This window comes from Myxocyprinus asiaticus, chromosome 5 (genome assembly GCF_019703515.2).
Source record: "Myxocyprinus asiaticus isolate MX2 ecotype Aquarium Trade chromosome 5, UBuf_Myxa_2, whole genome shotgun sequence".
NCBI lineage: Eukaryota > Metazoa > Chordata > Actinopteri > Cypriniformes > Catostomidae > Myxocyprinus > Myxocyprinus asiaticus.
In genome coordinates, this window is record NC_059348.1 from 38,578,712 (window position 1) to 38,598,006 (window position 19,295).

Consider the following 19,295-nt stretch of genomic DNA (forward strand, 5'->3'; position numbering starts at 1 on the left):
TTGGAACATGAAAGTTAATTTTTTTGCTGGTCCAAAGTGGTCTAGCAGTCCTAACCAGTTGAGCGATCGATCTAGATTTTCCAGCTGGGTAGAATGTTCTAGATCCACCCTCACTTCTGTAATACCAAATCATTTTTTACATACAGTATTTATTTATTTAACCTTATTGTATTTTTTTTTCCCTCTGCAGCATGCTCGTGCTCACCATACGGTACAGTAGACCAGCAGACCACCTGCTCGCAAGTAACAGGCCAGTGTCAGTGCTTTCCCAACGTCATTAACAGAGACTGCAGTGCATGCGAGCCCGGCTTCTACAACCTACAAAGCGGCAAGGGCTGTGAACGGTATTTGATTGAATTCTCTCTTCCTTTAAAAATAATGCAGAATTTGGATATTAAAGGTTAGCAGACCTGTTTTAAAACGTCATTTGTTTCCACAGATGCAACTGCAACCCTATTGGCTCCACAAATGGCCAGTGTGACATTGTCAGCGGTCAATGCGAATGTCAGCCTGGGGTCACAGGTCAACACTGTGAGCGCTGTGAGGTCAACTTCTTCGGCTTCAGTTCCTCGGGGTGCAAACGTAAGATTTTCTGCTATATTTGTGTAACAGGACTCCTGAGAACTCTTATTGTAATAAATGCAGAATAACTGTTTAGAGGGCTGGAGTGTTATGATGCTGTATTTGTGATGGTAGAAATGTGTCAAGGTCCAGAGACTCTGCTTTAGGTGTATACTGCAGTAATTGTATTTCCGCATGGCTATCAGTGAGCAGGACTGCTTTACATTATTTACACAACTTGGAAGAATCCGAAAATACAGAGCGTGACGTGTCCAAAAAAAGTCAAGACAAGTAAGAACTTGTCATTAAAGGAACAGCTGTTGTGTCGATTTTTAAAATTTTTGCAACAAACAGAAAACTGTGAACTGAAAACTGACACACATGTCTAGTTTTGATCTAGTTTTGTCGTGTCACACAGAGCCACTTGCAGTGTAGACACAGTGTGGAGTGCCATGGGAGCCAAAAGATGCACTCTGTATCCATCTGTCCATCAAGTTACAAATAAAAATTGAAATGATCTTTTATTTGTAAATTATTAAATTTACTGGGCTATCCAAAAATAGGCAAAACAACATGGTTGTCTAATATATAAACCATTTTATTGATGGGCTTTTGGGGGGGATGAAACTTTGTCATATATGGCTTATTCGTGATATAAAATTACTCATTCTGAGAGATAGAAGATTTTGGTCATACCACCCACTTTTGGTACTTATTCATACTATTCATGTTTTTTGTTTGGTTTGGTTTTTTGTTTTGTTTTTGTTTTGTTTGGTTGGTTTTCTTTTTCTTTTTCTTTTTTTGGGGGGGTAATTTTGTATTGTTTCAGCTTGTGACTGTGACCCAGAAGGCTCCCAGTCCACCCAGTGCAGGGAGGACGGGCGTTGTCAGTGTCGTCCAGGCTTTGTGGGAGCTCGCTGTGATATGTGTGAGGAGAATTACTTCTATAACCGCTCTACCCCAGGCTGCCAGCAGTGCCCTAACTGCTACAGTCTGGTCAGAGACAAGGTAAGGGCTCAATCTTCTAAATGCATTTACAAGAAGCAGCTGCAGTCCTTTCCTAAAGGACTTTTGTTAGTAAATGAGGAGACCAGTTCTGATACATCTGTCTTTTTGTACAGGTGAACCAGCAGAGACGGAAGCTTCTCGACCTGCAGACTTTGATTGATAATCTGGACAACAGTCAGGATACAGTGAGTGACAAGGCCTTTGAGGACAGAGTTAAGGAGGCGGAGAAAACAATAATGGACTTACTGGAAGAGGCTCAGGCTAGCAAAGGTATTGTCTGTCAAGAGTTTCAAAATATTATTCCAAAATAATGTTTAGTGTTATGGTCTTTTTTTAAATTGGCATTGTGCAGTATAATATTGTATTGTTATTTGTACTTACTATGGATAAAAATGCTTGAAAATGAAATGCATCAAATTCATTACTGCAATAGCACACAATTATAATAGTGTATTACATGTTCATTTCTTTCCTAAAATGCAATTCTTAAGCCTATGAATTTAAAAGCTGGTGTAAATTCTGTACCTCCAGTTTTGTATCAACGATTGTCTTTTTTGATTAATTATAAATCATACCAAAATCATGAATACATTTCAGATGTTATAATTCATTCTATTATATAACAAAGAATAGTAATTGAAGTAATTGAATCGAATCAATTTAAGTCATTTTAATTTGTATAGCGCTTTTCACAACACATAGCTCCAAAGCAGTTTTTCAGAAAGTCATGCTGCAGCAGAAAATGAAGCTGTAATATCTTTAAGTCCTCATTGTATGGTTTAAATGAATAACGTGATTATAAAATAATTATTAGAACAAACATTTACACCCCTAACATTTTAATTTTTGCATCACACATTTGTGAAATCACATCGGATATGAAAAGTCTATTCAATATTTAATGGTTTTTCTTGATAATAGAGCAGATAGTTTGCTTTAAATCGACTTTATCCTGTCATCTTTTACTATTACCATACAGAAGTGGATAAAGGTCTTTTGGATCGTCTAAACAACATCAACAAGACCCTGAACACCCAGTGGAACAGACTGCTGAACATCAGAAACACCGTAGACAACACGAGCACTCAGGCAGATAGAGCTCGTAACCGAGTCCGTGATGCTGAGGACCTGATCAACACTGCCAGAGAGGAGCTGGACAAAGCCAAGGAGGCGATCAGTAAAGTGGTGAGCTTTCAACACCCAGCTAAGAGAGTATACCTTAATATTCCAGGAAATTGGCAAGTCTCTTAATTGTCATCCTTTTTGGTGGTTTCCATAGGACATTAAAATACACACACCTTCTGGAGATCCAAACAATATGACACTTCTGGCAGAGGAAGCCCGTAAACTGGCAGAAAAGTTAGTTATTTTATTGAGAAAAAATGACATGACTTTTTCACACCACAAACGCTTTACTTAACATGTTCTGTTGATTTTTGTACAGACATAAAATGGATGCAGATCAGATTGAGAAGATGGCAAAGGACGCAAATGACACTTCTACCAAAGCTTATAATATGCTGAAGAAGGCGCTGGATGGCGAGAACAAGACAAGCAGTGACATTGAGGAACTCAACAGGAAGTATGTGTTAGACATTTCTTCCCAAAGTATATTTTATGATGTTTATTCAGTAGGTAGCTACGAATTCCATCAACATGTAAGTCCCCAAGTCTGCATGAAATATCAGTCTGCCGTTTAGGGTCTAATTGTAAGCATTTGTATACTGAAGTTAAAAGCAGTAGTGTTTTACAACTAAGCAGTTATCTGTATGTTCTCAGGTACAATGAGGCAAAAGACTTGGCCAAGAACCTAGAGAAACAAGCTGCCAAGGTGCATGCTGAAGCGGAGGAGGCTGGGAACAAAGCTATGAAGATCTATGCTAACCTGACCAGCTTGCCCCCACTTGACACCAAATCATTAGAGGTGCTGATTTTAGAACTTTTTACTTGTCTTGCTTACTTTGCACAGTCAACTCTTGATAGATCCATAATCAAATATGCTTGAATTCCTCTGATCTCAGGATGAGGCTAATAAGATTAAGAAGGAGGCATCAGACCTGGACAAACTGATAGATAAGACCGAGAAGGAGTACAATGACCTGAGGGAGGACCTGAGGGGCAAAGAGACAGAAGTCCGCAAGCTACTAGAGAAAGGAAAGACCGAACAACAGGTATCCAAAATGTTTTCCCCCTTTTATCGCTTTTTAGGTCTTCACTCTATGAAATCTGTTTCTTTTAAAGGGTAAAGTGTGTAACCTCTGCACCACTAGCATCACCAAACAGCATTGCAAAAATAATTACTGGACTTTTGATAGCAACATGATGTTTAAGGGCAGTGGTGGCTCAGCAGTTAAGGCTCTGGGTTACTGACCAAAAGGTCAGGGGTTCAAGCCCCAGCACCGCCAAGACCCTATCTGACCTCATCTGCTCAAGGGGCGCCGTATCATGGCTGACCCCGCTCTCTGACCCCAACATATACAGTGAAAAAATAATTTCACTGTATATGTTCAAAATCTATGTGTGACAAAAAATAAAGGCTGCTTCTTCTTTAAACTTTTGGGGGGAAATCAGCCCATTTATGGTGTTCCCATGTAAGGGATAGTTCACCCAAAAATCTAAATCAAAATTTTTGTCCCAAAAAGCACATAAAAGCAGCATAAAAGTAAGCCATATGACTCCAGATGGTTAAATCCATATCTTCAGCAGCGATATGATAGGTGTGGATGAGAAACAGATCAATGCAAATCTTTGTGTATAGCGCCACCTACTGTGCAGGGAGGAGAATTTATAGTAAAAAAGGAATTACATATTGATCTGTTTCTCACACACACCTAACATATCGCTTCAGAAGATATGGATTTAACCACGGGAGTCATATGATTACTTTTATGCTGCTTTTTTGTTCTTTCTGGAGCTTCAAAGTTCTAGCCTCCATTCACTTGCATTGCGATGACCTACAGAGCTGAACAAATCTTCATTTGTGTTCAGCAGGATGGCATGAGGTTGAGTAAATGATGAGAGATTTGTCATTTTTTGGGTGAACTATAATTTAATAATATATGAGAACGTATTTAAACATTGAAAAAGTTCAGCTTCACCTTAAAACATTAAGGTCCATGCATTACAATTATTCAGCACATCTATAAAAGAACAGAAATAAGTAAATGTTTAAAAACACTTAAGGTTTATCATGTCATGTTGGCACTTGGTGGAAATTTTGAAGAAAGCATGAGAGGTTTTTTATCATTATTTTTAGTTCAGCTGCTCTTTCACATGGTTGGAATATAGGAGCCACATAATGATAGTGATGAGAGATGAGTGATACTGCTGGTCATAGTCCATAGTCCCATCCTAATCTGACTGAGCTAAATGTCATTCTCTTAATGAAAGAACCGATCCATGAACTCAAACATTGTGCTTATCTCAGAGTATAACTTGCTTTTTAAGCTGCTTAAAGGCATAGTTCACCCAAAAATGAAAATTGTCATCCTTTACTTAGCCTAATGTCTTTCTAAACCTATATGACTGTTGTTCTCCCATGGAACACAAATAAAGATATTTTTAAGAATCTCCAAGCTGCTCTTTTCCATACTTTCAAGCATATTGTGACCAGGGACTGTTGAGCTCCCAAAAGGACCTGTAAGGAGTACAATAGCACTTGATTACTTTTTTTTACTTTTATTTAAAGGTTAAGTAAGGAATAAAGTATAATCAGCTGTCATCACAAAATGAGCACCTGGCAGGGTGATCTTGTATCATCCTGATGGGGTTTATTTTGTAATAATGACTGGAGAAGAAAGAGACCATGAAGTATGAAACATGAGAGATGTGAAACTAGCACAGTGTAGGACATTGTTTACCAGGGACAACAGTCAAATATACAGTTTAGCTGTCATTATATCAAAAATATTTTACAGCAAAAAGCCATGATTGACAAGTCAGAGTGAAGTATTCTAGACAGCCATGCAAAAACCTTGCATATTTGTTTCCCCACAACATTTGAAAACCTCCTCGCATTTGCTTCTCATATCTATATTTATGTTCAAAATAGGAAATTGCTTTAATGTAGAATTCCTCTTTCTGAATGTTAGTTACTCAAGATGTTGAAGACAACAGTGCAGTTTAAGTAGTCCAACCTAACGTTGTCTTTTTCTTACATTTCCTTCTTTCTCCCCGTTCCCACTCAGACAGCTGATCAGTTGTTGGCACGGGCAGATGCAGCTAAGGCTTTGGCTGAGGAAGCAGCAAAAAAAGGCCGATCTACTTTCCAAGAAGCCCAGGACATACTAAACAACCTTAGAGGTGAGGGGTCTATGGTCATCATGGCTTGGAATTTCAGATGGTGATTGTTGAAATACTGCCATATATCTTAGATATTAAAAAATTAGGATTAGATTTATATATTGGAAAATACCTATTATAGACTTCTATAATACTAGAGTTCTCACTGTCATGGAAAACCTGCACTATAAAAAAAAATCTGCTACATTTACGGTAAAATACCGTCAGCTGTAATTGCCTGAAATATATTGTAAAAAATACAGTGACCATGTTTCAGGCATTATGGGATCTCATTTTGGTGCCTCTAAACTGTATTTTACGGTTTACTGCCATTATATTAAAAGATATAAAGCTAACTTGCCAGCATTCTGGAGCTACACAAATCTGCTTTTTACTTTAAAATGTATGGTTAAACACTGTAGTAACAACAAAAGGCCACATGATGGAGTGTCAATTTCCAGGAGCGATGACTTTTTATTTTTCCCCTTTTTCTCCCAATTTGGAATGCCCAATTCCCAATGTGCTTTTAAGTCCTCGTGGTTGCATAGTGATTCGCCTCAGTCCGGGTGGCGGAGGACGAATCCCAGTTGCCTCTGCGTCTGAGACCATCAACCCGCGCATCTTATCACGTGGCTTGTTGAGCACGTTGCCACGGAGACATAGCGCGTGTGGAGGCTTCACGCCACCCACCGCGGCAACCACGCTCAACTCACCACACGCTCCACCGAGAACGAACCACATTATAGCGATCATGAGGAGTTTACCCCATGTGACTCTATCCTCCTTACAACTGGGCCAATTCGGTTGCTTAGGAGACCTGACTGGAGTCACTCAGCACGCCCTGGGATTCGAACTAGCGAACTCCAGTGGTGGTAGCCAGCGTATTTTACCACTGAGCTACCCAGGCCCCTGTTTTACTGTCATTTTAATCATTTACAGTAAAAGTATTTTAAAAACATGTGTTCTCTTGTTAAACGTTATATAAATGTTTTACATTTAATTAGATGGATAATCATACTTTTTACATCTAAATTTTTTTTACAATATTTTACCGTAAAATTACACGTATTGTCTTGTCTAATATGTTATTACTTTTAGCGTATATGTTAAGCTAACTACTTGTTAACTAACCAATTTTTTTTACTGTAACATTTTTATTTATTTTTTTCCTCGTTAAAATTACAGACATTTCTTACAATGTGGAAAAGTCATGGAAATTAACAAAATCTGAAAGTCGTGAAAATTTCTATAGCGAATTTTTCAAGTTATGCTCTATAATATTTAAATACCTAAATATTGCTCTTGGTTAGATCTTGTGTAGAGTAGATATTGTTCACGAGCCATAGTGATGTTTGATTTGTGAGCGAGTCCTTCTTCAGAATTTGATTCATTTGCAAGTCAAAATGACTTTAAAATGTTTCCAGAAATCACAAACGATTGAAAAAGTCATGGAAATTCGATATGTAAATGCATTGTTAAAAAAATTACCACGTTAAACCAATGTAATTCATATTTGTGTCTCACTTCAGACTTCGACAAGAGAGTCAATGACAACAAAACTGCTGCCGAGGAGGCCATGAAGCGAATCCCAGAAATCAATGCGACCATCAATGAAGCCAATGAGAAGACCCGACGGGCTGAAGCGGTGCTAGGAAATGCAGCAGCAGATGCTAAAGAGGCCAAGACCAAGGCAGAGGAAGCTGATAAAATCGCTAATGACGTGCAGAAGGTACATACTTTTAGTATGTTTTAATAGGAGAACAAACTATCAGTCAGACTCAACACTGTAAAGAAGTTCTGGGGTGTCCTTTTATTGTTCAGAGAGTGTCTCTGCAAGGTGTAGCTAGAACTACATACACGATTCAATGTGCTTGTTTCTCAGGGCTCAGCCAAGACAAAAGCAGATGCAGAAAAAGCCTTTGAGGACACCATGAAACTGGATGGAGAAGTGAACAACATGATGGACCAGCTGACTGCTGCTGAGAAAGAGCTAGAAAAGAAGAAAGCAGAGGCAGATGCAGACATGATGATGGCAAGCATGGTGGGTTATGGCTTCTTTGACTTCTTGTGCAGCACCTGTGTTTTAAAATCTCAAATCAGTCTTTGGGGTTTTATTGACTGTTCTCTTCTTCACAGGCAACAGACAATGCTAAAGAAGCAGAGGGCAATGCCCGGAAAGCCAAAAATGCTGTCAAGACAGTGCTGAACACAATCAATGACTTATTAAGTCAACTTGGTAAGAACAACATCCAGAAGAATAAAGGATGCACCGATATGGAACTTATGGGCTGATAATGATAACCGATATTCAACCGGTGGAGCTAGCTAATTAATTAAAAACTACTCACTTGACACAAAAAGGTGCTGTTTAAAAGGTCAGAATTGCACATTTGTAATCTGACCAACTCTGAGCTACTGCTTTATAATTTGCTGACAGAAGTGCGATGCTGAAAAAAACAGCGAGATGACATAACGGCCAAAGATGTCCGTCTGATGTATGTACATTAACAATTAAAAAAAAAAAAAAATAGCACAAATGTAAAGTGAGAACATGTTCTGTGTGAAGGTCCCTCAAGTCATATACACATATGGCTTTTTGTTTTGTCTTTACTTATTATATAATGAAACATAAACAGAATATGGAAACTGCCATACTTTTGCTTAAACAAATTATAGTATTTAAACGAGCCCAATCTCAATGCGTAACATCTTCAAACTTGGCTAAAAACAGTATGTCTTTCCGAGTCATGTATACATGCTCTGCATGTGCGCACACACTGACACATTGGGCTGGTAACCGACACCATGTTCTCATTCAGAACTGCTTCTATATTTTAAAAATGCCAGAAGAAAATGATAGTCAAGTCATTTTTATTTGTATAGCGCTTTTCACAACAGACGTCATTTCAAAGCAGCTGTACAGGACATTACCTCATGTCTTAGTCATCATTGTGTGATTTGATAAATATATAATAGTAGATTGTGCCTTAAAGTTCATGACTTTCAATTCCATTAGCTGTTCTCGAATGTCCCAAATGCCCAATGCCAATGCGGACAGAACACTAAAATACTCTGAAATTGTTTCTCTTACGAATGTCTCTTATGAGTCAGTTCTTTTGAATCTAGAACACGAAACATACAGCATGACCACTTTCACTTGCCCAGTCAGTCTATTCCCATGGTTTTCAAACTAGGAAGCACCAGAGCATGTCAGGGGAGGCGTGGAGACTAATTATAAATTCACCAAGTAAAATCAAAAGATACATAAAAGCAATAAAAATGTATTGTAAAGATAAATTAAAATAATTGCCGTAATGGACAATAGTCCAGCTTAATAGACCATAACTCTATGGCGTTATAATACTGTTAAATGTCATGCGAGAGCGCATCCATGTACCGGTTGTGTGAGCTCAAACCTCTGCGCTCGCAGGTTCTTTTGCTTTTGCACAAAACTGGATGTGTGCTCTTATATATATATACGGTGCTCTGTGAAATCTCCTTGCTCTCGCTCAGAGAGTGCGTGTACGAGCTCAAAACATGTCCTGTGCACTCACAAATCTACTATAAAGCCATATAGCTCTGCCTCTGTTCATTCGTCACGAGATGTCCATTACGAGTTCAACATGATATCGGGTCGATGTGTCGTCGTGTGTTTGTGACAAGTGCAGACACATAAATCCGGTTTGGTTTTACATACACATAAAAACCAAAAAAGCAAATACACTGTAACAAATGATCAGCTGTAATTACACTATCGGCATTGATGATAATTATTTAATTTCCTGCTATTGGAGAAAAATATTGATTTAAAAAAAAAAACACCTTGTCCCTTTCCAGGCAACATCGATAAGGTGGATCTGAGCAAGCTGAATCAGATTGACAACGCTCTAAAAGAGGCCAAGGAGAAGATGGCAGGAAGTGAGCTGGATCGGAAGCTTAAGGAGCTGAATGACATAGCCAAGAGCCAGGAGGATATGATCACTGACTACGATCGGCAGATCAGAGAGATTCGAGCAGACATCGCTAATCTCAACGACATCAAGAACACTCTGCCAGAGGGCTGCTTCAACACTCCGTCTCTAGAGCGGCCTTAACCTCCATGCTTCACCGCTGCATCTGCCTTACACTCCCATCCCCTTGTCCATGCCATGGGCATCTACCATGTCCGAGACATGGGCAAGAAGCCACCCTCAACCAAAACAGGCTTTGTTTTGTTGCATATCTTTTTACTCTGTTTTTATTTTCTTTTATTAGGTTTGTTCGTTTGTATTCCTACAAGAAAAGCCACATTTTCTTTCAATCCAAGTTTTACAAACTGAAGACAAAAGCAGCTTTTAATTTTTGATGTGCAGAAACGTGAAGAACTCCAAGTAATGGCGCTCATCACCTCTATGTGTGTGTGTGTGCGTGTGTGCATGCGTGCGTGCTACAGCAAGCTGCAAGTGGTGATATGTACCTCTTGAGTTGAACGTAAACCCACATGACTGCACCACCTCAAACCTTTCTGGTCTATACAGCAGAATCAAGGGAGGGCCATCATGTGCTTGTTTTTAGCCAGGATTGTATGAACCAAACAGAAGCCAACCATATGCCTAGACATCAGGAGTTTGTTTGGGGAAGTTTGCTTCTTAAGCTAGTATATATATCTGTAACACTTTGGCCGCCTATTACTACTCGTTCAAAGCTAACAGTGAAGGAATCTTAATATGTTCATAATGCACATATATTTTTCTCAATGCCCCATGGTTGATCTGGTACTAACCTTGTCATACACATACAGTATTCAACTTCAGCTTATGTGTATATAAATTGAGTACTAAAAGTTGAGATAAAGTGGACAAAATGTCCCTGCATGAATTAGTTTATTTCATATGGGCTCATACATTTCAATGCCCCATCGTGGTTGATACATTTCATGTTGCTATCTGTTTAAACACTAAAATGTCATGTTTATATGTGTTTTTATTTTTTAAAGGCTGCTGCTTACTACAGGTGTACTGCAAAGAAATCACATTAACAAGCAAAATTCAACACTATGCAATTTTGTACATTTGCGTAGCAAGACTGATACACTGGTGCTAATAATAATTGCAAATGTTCTATTTTTGTTGGATGTTGTTGTTTTTCTTTTTTTATTTTAAATTAGAGCTGAGGAACTTTTATTTGTGTAAATACGCTTAAATGATTCAGGAATGGCTGATTTGAAACCAAGACTCAACCAGCCACCTCATCGATTCATTTACGAGGGTGGGGGAGAAAAAAAATCAGCTAAAACTTCCACATAATATATACACTGGTGGCCAAAAGTTTGGAATAATGTACAGATTTTGCTCTTATGGAAAGAAATTGGTACTTTTATTCACCAAAGTGGCATTCAACTGATCACAATGTATAATCAGGACATTAATAACGTGAAAAATTACTATTACAATTTGAAAAAAATGTTCAGAACTTCTTAAACTACTTCAAAGAGTTCTCATCAAAAAATCCTCCACGTGCAGCAATGACAGCTTTGCAGATCCTTGGCATTCTAGCTGTCAGTTTGTCCAGATACTCAGGTGACATTTCACCCCATGCTTCCTGTAGCACTTGCCATAGATGTGGCTGTCTTGTCAGGCACTTCTCACACACCTCACAATCTAGCTGATTCCACAAAAGCTCAATGGGGTTAAGATCCATAACGCTCTTTTCCAATTAGCTGTTGTCCAATGTCTGTGTTTCTTTGCCCACTCTAACCTTTTCTTTTTCTGTTTCAAAAGTGGCTTTTTCTTTGCAATTCTTCCAACAAGGCCTGCACCCCTGAGTCTCCTCTTTACTGTTGTACATGAAACTGGTGTTTAGCAGGTAGAATTCAATGAAGCTGTCAGCTGAGGACATGTGAGGCGTCTATTTCTCAAACTAGAGACCCTGATGTACTTATCCTCTTGTTTAGCTGAATCTGGCCTTCCACATCTCTTTCTGTCCTTGTTAGAGACAGTTGTCCTTTGTCTTTGAAGACTGTAGTGTACACCTTTGTATGAAATCTTCAGTTTTTTGACTATTTCAAGCATTATATAGCCTTCATTCCTCAAAACAATGATTGACTGATGAGTTTCTAGAGAAAACTGTTTATTTTTTGCCATTTTTGACCTAATATTGATCGTAAGACATGCCAGTCTATTGCATACTGTGGCAACTCAAAAACAAACACAAAGACAATGTTAAGCTTCATTTAACGAACCAAAAAGCATTCAACTGTATCGATATAATGGCAAGTGATTTTTCTAGTACCAAATTAGCAATTTAGCATGATTACTCAAGGATAAGGTGTTGGAGTGATGGCTGCTGGAAATTGGCCTGTCTAGATTTGATCAAAAATAGTGATGGTGCTGTTTTTCACATCAGTAATGTCCTGACTATACTTTATGATCAGTTGAATACCACTTTTGTGAATTAAAGTACCAATTTCCTTCCGAAACAGCAAAATCTGTACTTTATTCCAAACTTTTGGCCGCCAGTGTGTGTGTATGTATGTGTATGTGTGTGTGTGTGTGTGTGTGTGTGTGTGTGTGTGTGTGTGTATATATATATATATATATATATATATATATATATATATATATATATATATATATATATATATATATATAAAATGTGGAAATTTTAGCTGATTTTTTTATATATATAAATATGTTCTGTGGTGTATATGCTTTCCTGTATACATGGATTAATGCTGCATCAGCTCTATCATTTATTTTATTTGTGGTTCATTTTCAGCAGACGTTGATGAGTAGTGAGAACCCTCTGTCTTGACCCTTAACTTGCACACCTCAAAACATATTTGAACATACACCATATGTCTCTAATATTTCATATTTATCGAAATGATTTTCTTTACTTGAGACAGTAATCAAACGTTAGTTAACCATCATTGTAGTGTCTTGTGCTGAATTTATGGAAATAATCCATTTCACCTTCTTCTAAATGTGTTCTGCTTATGGACATCACATCTTAAAAGAAAACGGATGTCTTTTGATTTAAAAAGCAAAGTTATCTATTTACTTTTGATTGTTTGTTTCTTACTATTATGCTATCAGTAGTTCTTTACAGGAATAGTACACCCAAAAGTGAAAATGCTCCCATCATAAACGCCATCCCAGATGTGTATGACTTTCTTTCTTTCTTCTGAACACTAAAGAAGATTTTTAGAATAATATCTCAGCTCTGTTGGTCCATGAATGCAGGGAGGAGAATTTATAGTAAAAAATGGCTTAAATATTGATCTGTTTCTCACCCACACCTATCATATCGCTTCTGAAGACATGGATTAAACCACTGGTACTTTTGTGCTACATTTATATGCTTTTTGGAGCTTCAAGGTTCTAGTCACCATTCACTTGCGTTGTATAGACCTACAGAGCTGAGATATTCTTCTAAAAATCTTTGTGTCCAGCAGAAGAAAATAAAAGTCACACATCTGGGAAGGCCTGAGGGAGTAAATGATGAGAGAATTGTCATTTTTGGGTGAACTGTGCCTTTAATTTACGGTCTTATTGGGAAAATTTTGTTAGCGGTTCCTCAGCCAACACTTGAAATGTCACATTGAGAGATTAAACTATGGAATGTGCCACTTAAACAGTAGACAAATAGACCTTTGCCCTCTCTACCACTGTGGACATAAGTGCAAAACGTACACGTTTATGAATAAAAACAGTATTTTTAATTTATAATGTATCAAGTATTTGTGATCTGTTGTTCTTTAGTAAGAGTATGTGTTTGATGCAAAGTCTTTGTGTTCCTTTGGTTCTAGAGAGTGTAACAGATTTTAAAGACTCCCCCTCCCTCCCTGTTTTTTTTTTTTTTCCTTCAAGGCATTTTACAAACACACCCCAAAGGACCCGACACACCTCTGCTTGTTACATATTTGCCTGTAAATCCAGTCGTAACATTTGAAAATAAACAGTGGTTATTACAGGACTCGCCAATTGTGTGATTTAATTGTCGTGTTTTTGTACGAGCCAACTCATGCAATCTCTTATGATTTCACCATCTCATACTATTATTTAAACTTATCATGAGACTGGGTTGCACTGAATTATTTTTTTATTTTTTTAAGTAAATATAGCACTTTCACATTGAATAAGTTAATGTAGGCATTAACTTGAAAATATTAAGTAAATTCTCAATTTGTACTCGATTCAAACATGTAAAAATGAATGTTCTAGCTTATAAGAACATACACTCTTAGAAAAAATAGGTTCTTTGGGGTTCTATAAAGAACCCTAGGGTTCTTTACTGTGCTCCAAAGAACCCTTTATGCCAAAAAGCTTCTATTTACAAAAAAGAACCCTTTTTGCACAAAAGGGTTCTTTAAGCTTTAAATTGCTTAATGCATGTAGGCCCTGTGTGTAGCCTATGTATAATTTACATTATTAATAATTTTATTTATAAATAGTTTTGAACACTACATCCCATTACTTTTGCATTTCATACTGCAGAAGAAGAAAAAACATTTACAATTTACTTCAGCTTTGGGTTTGATTAGAAAAGGATAAATGACAGGTGAGCAGATCCAATGCCCCCTTTCTCTTTAAGACGACATCTCAGTATCAATACAGTCTACTCTAGTCTATTCTTGACTCATAATTCAACAACAAATGCATACAATTGTGTTTACAATTTGAGCATGTAGCGCTGGTTATTTTTGTCCTGTCGTAGCGCAAAGGCGTATTTAAGCCGCGCGCTAGCAGAAGCGCAAATCGTGTGAGTGATCAAAATGCGCGGGAATCCTATTTCAAATTTAAACCGTCACAGAAAGTCGGTTTAGCTGAAAGCTTGAGGGCGACGTTACCCTGGTAAGTAAGAGAAATAAATTAATTTGTTGATTGTTAGGGGTCCAAGCAGCGAAGGTGCAGGAACCCTAATGTATTTGTTCCAGTTTTCTTATTATTTTTCTTCTTCTTCTTCTTTTGCCCTAAAAGTGTCTGGGTGTCAGAGACCTAAGTCATAGAGGTTCCAAACTTGGCAGGATGGTTCCAAATCCCCCCCCACTACTCAGGCGTCCAGACACACATCCTTCAGACACTAGGTGGCGCTATTGCGAACAAAACAAACAAAAATCACATTTTGGACCATAAATCTTGAACCCTAAGGGCTAGAAACAAAATTATGTTTTCCTCTGATTCCTTGCGCCATGCCGTAGAGTTTTACCCCCTGACAGAATTTTGCTCCGCCCCTTCGTTTTCCCGCTATTTTGGATTGTTTGAAAAAAATTCAAAACGAACTCGTCCGAGGCCGTTTGCCCGATCGGAACCAAACCAGTGCAGAATGATTCAGCAGAGTACCAATATGAAAAGCGATCAAAGGAATTTTTAAATTCTGATTTATCGTCAAACAGTACGCCAAAACGTTCATATTGGGCGTGTCCATTTTACTAAAACGGTTATAACTTTTGAACAGATTGAGATATTATCACCAAATTTGGTAAAGTTATGTATGGTCTCATGCTGAGGTCACACAAAAAATATTGCACACCTCTGCCTCTTGGTGTCGCTATAATAGTTAAAAACAAATATGGCTCTAACTATGAAACCGTTGGTCTGATCGACTTGAAATTTGCACGCAGTTTATTTGTCCAAGGTCTCATCAAGGTCTATGAGGACAGTCGCATATTTTGAAAAACATGGCCGCCGTCGACCAATCAGCTTTCAGCAGCTTTTATATAGTCAATTTGTATAATTTGGCATCCACTGGATCATTTCTGTCAATTCTGATTATTTTGGTTATTTCTTCACATGTGCTTGGACCCCGATGATTGCCACTTGCGGCTATATTTTGTATTTATTTTGTCCTAACACATTGTCATTTATGACTTACACGTTTATTTCAGCAAGCACAAAGAAGAAACGTCGACAAAACTGTTTCATCCAGGCTCACAATATTCTCGGCCAGGAGGGAAGACATTTCACACTTAAATCAATAAAATCTCTTGTGGTTTGACTAGTAATTCTGATTACATGTTATATTATCATTTACTTTTCTCTTCACCTAGAAAACATGGGGAAAAAACAAAAACGAGCACATCAGAGCATTGAATTAAGCCAACTGCACTGATATAAAGAGATTAATTGATCTCCATTCAAGAGAATGTCTGATGTCAAAGAGAGGAAGTGATGGAAATGTTTCAATGTCTCGACTAGTGAGTATTTGGTGTTTGTAGTTTTATTGTAATTTACAAAAGGATTATAATTATGTATTGTTTTTTTTATATAATTGAAGATGTCATATTCATTTCCCATAGGTTTTTGCAAAGGCCTTCACCTAACTTGGAGAGCACTTCTGAAGTTCTGGACATCAACATCATCAGAGCCATGAGAAGTGAAAGTCAAAGCAGACATTTGACTTCAAAACAATGATATAAACAGTGTCATAAAAGGTATATATATTTTCCCATTATTTCTCATTATTTTGCATTGCATCAAGGTTTTTATGATACTAAAAATTTTATATTTCTGTTTGCAGTGTCTCTGGAGTGCAGTATTACTTGTTTGACCATCTTCATACAGATAAAACACAACACTCCTACTCTTCATGTAAGTTTTAATATGTAATTTAGAGAGACACCAATTTATTTCTCTTTTTAACTACTGTGCATACTGATGGTACGTCTATTCAATATTTCTCTTACTTAAAGGGATCAGCACATCCTCAACCTGATCTTTCATATGGTGTCAAGACCACTCAGTGCAGAGAGTCAGCATCAAACTGATGACATGGAGATGGCTGAAGTGAAGTTTTGTTTAGTTTGTTGCATCCAAAAGACCTCATTCAGTGCGTTTCATTATAAACAAGCTTTAGGAAGACCCCCCCCCCAGTGGCAACAAAATTATTCTGTATTCTGTAACAGATTGTCATGTAGGTCATTTATTTTTATTTATTTATTTTAACTTAGTTTTGTATTTATTTATTAATTTTACTCATGGTTCTAATTTTAATTTATGGTTAATGTTGAATGATTTAATGTTTATGATTTTTTAATAATATACTTTATACTACTAATTAAACTTTTAGCTTCTTATTACAAACCTGTGGATTTATTAAGTCAGTTCTTATTTATCTTATTTATTGCTAGTGTTGTTGTAAATACAAACTATTTAAAATGCTTTACGAAATATTACTTAAATGTGTTTTATATGGTTATTTCACTTTCTTTGTGATAATATCTATATTAACTATTTAATTCACAAATCTATTAAACATTATTCTGGCAATAAAACAAAAACTAAATTTGAAAACTAAACAAAAACCAAATGTTACGATTCCATGTTGCCCTAAAGGGTTCTTTGAGCCAGATTAAAAGGTTCTATATAGAACCTTTTAGGGGTTCCCAACATGGAATCGTAACATTTTGGGTCCCTTAAAAAGCATTCCAAATATGGGGTTCCCAATATGAAGCAAGCGATAGAACCCTTTTGGGTTCTATATGGAACCTTTTCTTCTAAGAGTGTAAATATTATTTATGATTGTGTTATTTTTACAATGCATCATTATGTACGAACCCTAAAGAACAACTTGTCATATCTATTTGTTAATTTGAGTACATTTCACAGGTAAATAAAATAAGTACATCATTCTTTTCTAAGCTAGTGTTCCCAGAATGCACTGAGCTTGAATAATGAATGAGCTTGCATGGTTTCACTGTTTGCAAGTTGTTTATACTGTTTTTATTATTGATTTTGTTGTTACATTTGGTAACTTCTTGTTAAGTCTAAAGTTTATTTTTTACTCAAAATGACCTGTTCTTAATAAAAAATACAAAAATAAAAATTATCTGTTGATTGTTACACTATCATGTATTTAGTATTAAGGTGTGCATGTGCAGCTCTGGATTTTGTTTTTATTGCCATTAAAACAAGGTGATGTAGTTTAGTAGATTACATAGCATAAGTTAAGCTTCTCTGTGGAAGTTTTCTGTGTGACGTGGTACGTGACTAATACGTTAAAAAAAAAGCATTGCAATGCTAGTACACTTTTAAAAGCATAGCTTAATTCAGTGCTACATTGTTTGAGTAAAATGTACGAACAAATTGTGAGAAAACTTTACTTGACATTATTATTATTATTATTAATTTACTTAACATTAAAGCCACCAAGAATTGTGTGTAGCCTTTACTTGAAAATATGGTCTGTTGAATTAACTAGCAATTTCTGCGTGGAAATTGTTTCCTAGGTTTTTTTAAGTAAATCCCACTCCAATTTTTTTTCAGTGTGGTCTGACACTTGTCCTCTTTGCACAATTAGACTGTTTATTTATGGTGTTCTATTAACCTTGCTTGCTATAAAGTTGCATTTATAATGTACTAGCTGGTATTTTTTGGTTCAAGTGAAGCTGCCACAGAAAAGAAACAAGTCCACCACTGCTTTTTAGATCAAGTTTATCAAGTAAGTGGTAAACTAAAATTACCTCTTACCTTTTTTAATATACAATTTAGAAATTGTTGTGGGCCCCACTAGACCTGTGGACCCCTTGAATTGTTCTTAATTTTCACCCCACTAGCTGTGGCCCTGTGCCCTGGCATTGAGTTGGATTTTTTCCCCCTTGGTTTATAAAAAATAGATACAAAATTAACAAACTAAAATTCACCAGACAGGAATTTGTGGTTGATTTGGGGACCCAAGAGCCCTAACACATTTCGATCACTTTGTATAGTCAACTCAAAGTTGTCATGTCATAAGGTGGTATTGTAAACAATACTGTGTATCTGATTGAGTTTATCTGTAAAGTGTTGCTAAGCAGGAAGTGACAATCATTATCAAACATTGTTGGTCAGTGTGTAATAGGCAGCTTCACTCATAAGGCACAAAATCAACAGTGTTAGCAATATCATTCCTCACTAGTACACTTCAGACGAGCTGTGACTCAGCAGCCCTCATCATATGCGGTTGCACATCATATCCGTGACTTTGGTCTAACTAAATGAAATTAGCCACTCAGGTGTGTTTCTATCCTGCATAAGCCTGAAAGTGCAAAATATGAACTTGCCACAAAATGAAACACATTGTGCCAGTTTTGTCCTTTGCAGAATGTGTGCTACTTTGTATCTCCAAAAGTCATTTACATCTTTGAAATAAGGGGCTCTCTTTTTAAAATACTGGCAGTCATGTCTTGATAAAAAAAAAAAAAAAAAAAAAGGCATAAAGAGGTCTTTTCTCATATTCACACAAAGACTGATGACTAGATTGAAGGGAACTGCATGCACTTTGTAATATCTGAAGAGGCATCTTTTTTAATCAGTGAAATCCAATGCATCATGATTCTTTGTGGTAGTTTGATAAACATACATCTCTGTAACCAAATCAAGTTGTGCAACAAAATATTGGCCCCAAGAGTATTTGGATACTTAAGCCGCACTGAAAAATGTATACATTTATTTGATCAGTTTATTTGCATGGATAAAAAATATCAA

General features: G+C 36.9%; 1 protein-coding gene across 1 annotated transcript in view; it reads left to right on the forward strand.

Annotated features, from left to right (window-relative positions):
* Positions 1 to 13,806, forward strand: part of LOC127441374 (laminin subunit gamma-1) — a 125,833-nt gene extending 112,027 nt beyond the window's left edge. Inside the window, exons 15-28 of the mRNA XM_051698708.1 lie at positions 191 to 344; positions 440 to 582; positions 1,391 to 1,569; positions 1,683 to 1,839; positions 2,549 to 2,754; positions 2,849 to 2,928; positions 3,014 to 3,151; positions 3,349 to 3,493; positions 3,591 to 3,740; positions 5,757 to 5,871; positions 7,380 to 7,579; positions 7,733 to 7,891; positions 7,987 to 8,086; positions 9,688 to 13,806. Of these exons, the coding sequence (XP_051554668.1) occupies positions 191 to 344; positions 440 to 582; positions 1,391 to 1,569; positions 1,683 to 1,839; positions 2,549 to 2,754; positions 2,849 to 2,928; positions 3,014 to 3,151; positions 3,349 to 3,493; positions 3,591 to 3,740; positions 5,757 to 5,871; positions 7,380 to 7,579; positions 7,733 to 7,891; positions 7,987 to 8,086; positions 9,688 to 9,944 (2,183 nt within the window). The 3' untranslated portion in view covers positions 9,945 to 13,806. The remainder of the gene's footprint in view (positions 1 to 190; positions 345 to 439; positions 583 to 1,390; positions 1,570 to 1,682; positions 1,840 to 2,548; positions 2,755 to 2,848; positions 2,929 to 3,013; positions 3,152 to 3,348; positions 3,494 to 3,590; positions 3,741 to 5,756; positions 5,872 to 7,379; positions 7,580 to 7,732; positions 7,892 to 7,986; positions 8,087 to 9,687) is intronic.
* Positions 13,807 to 19,295: the final 5,489 nt, after the last annotated feature.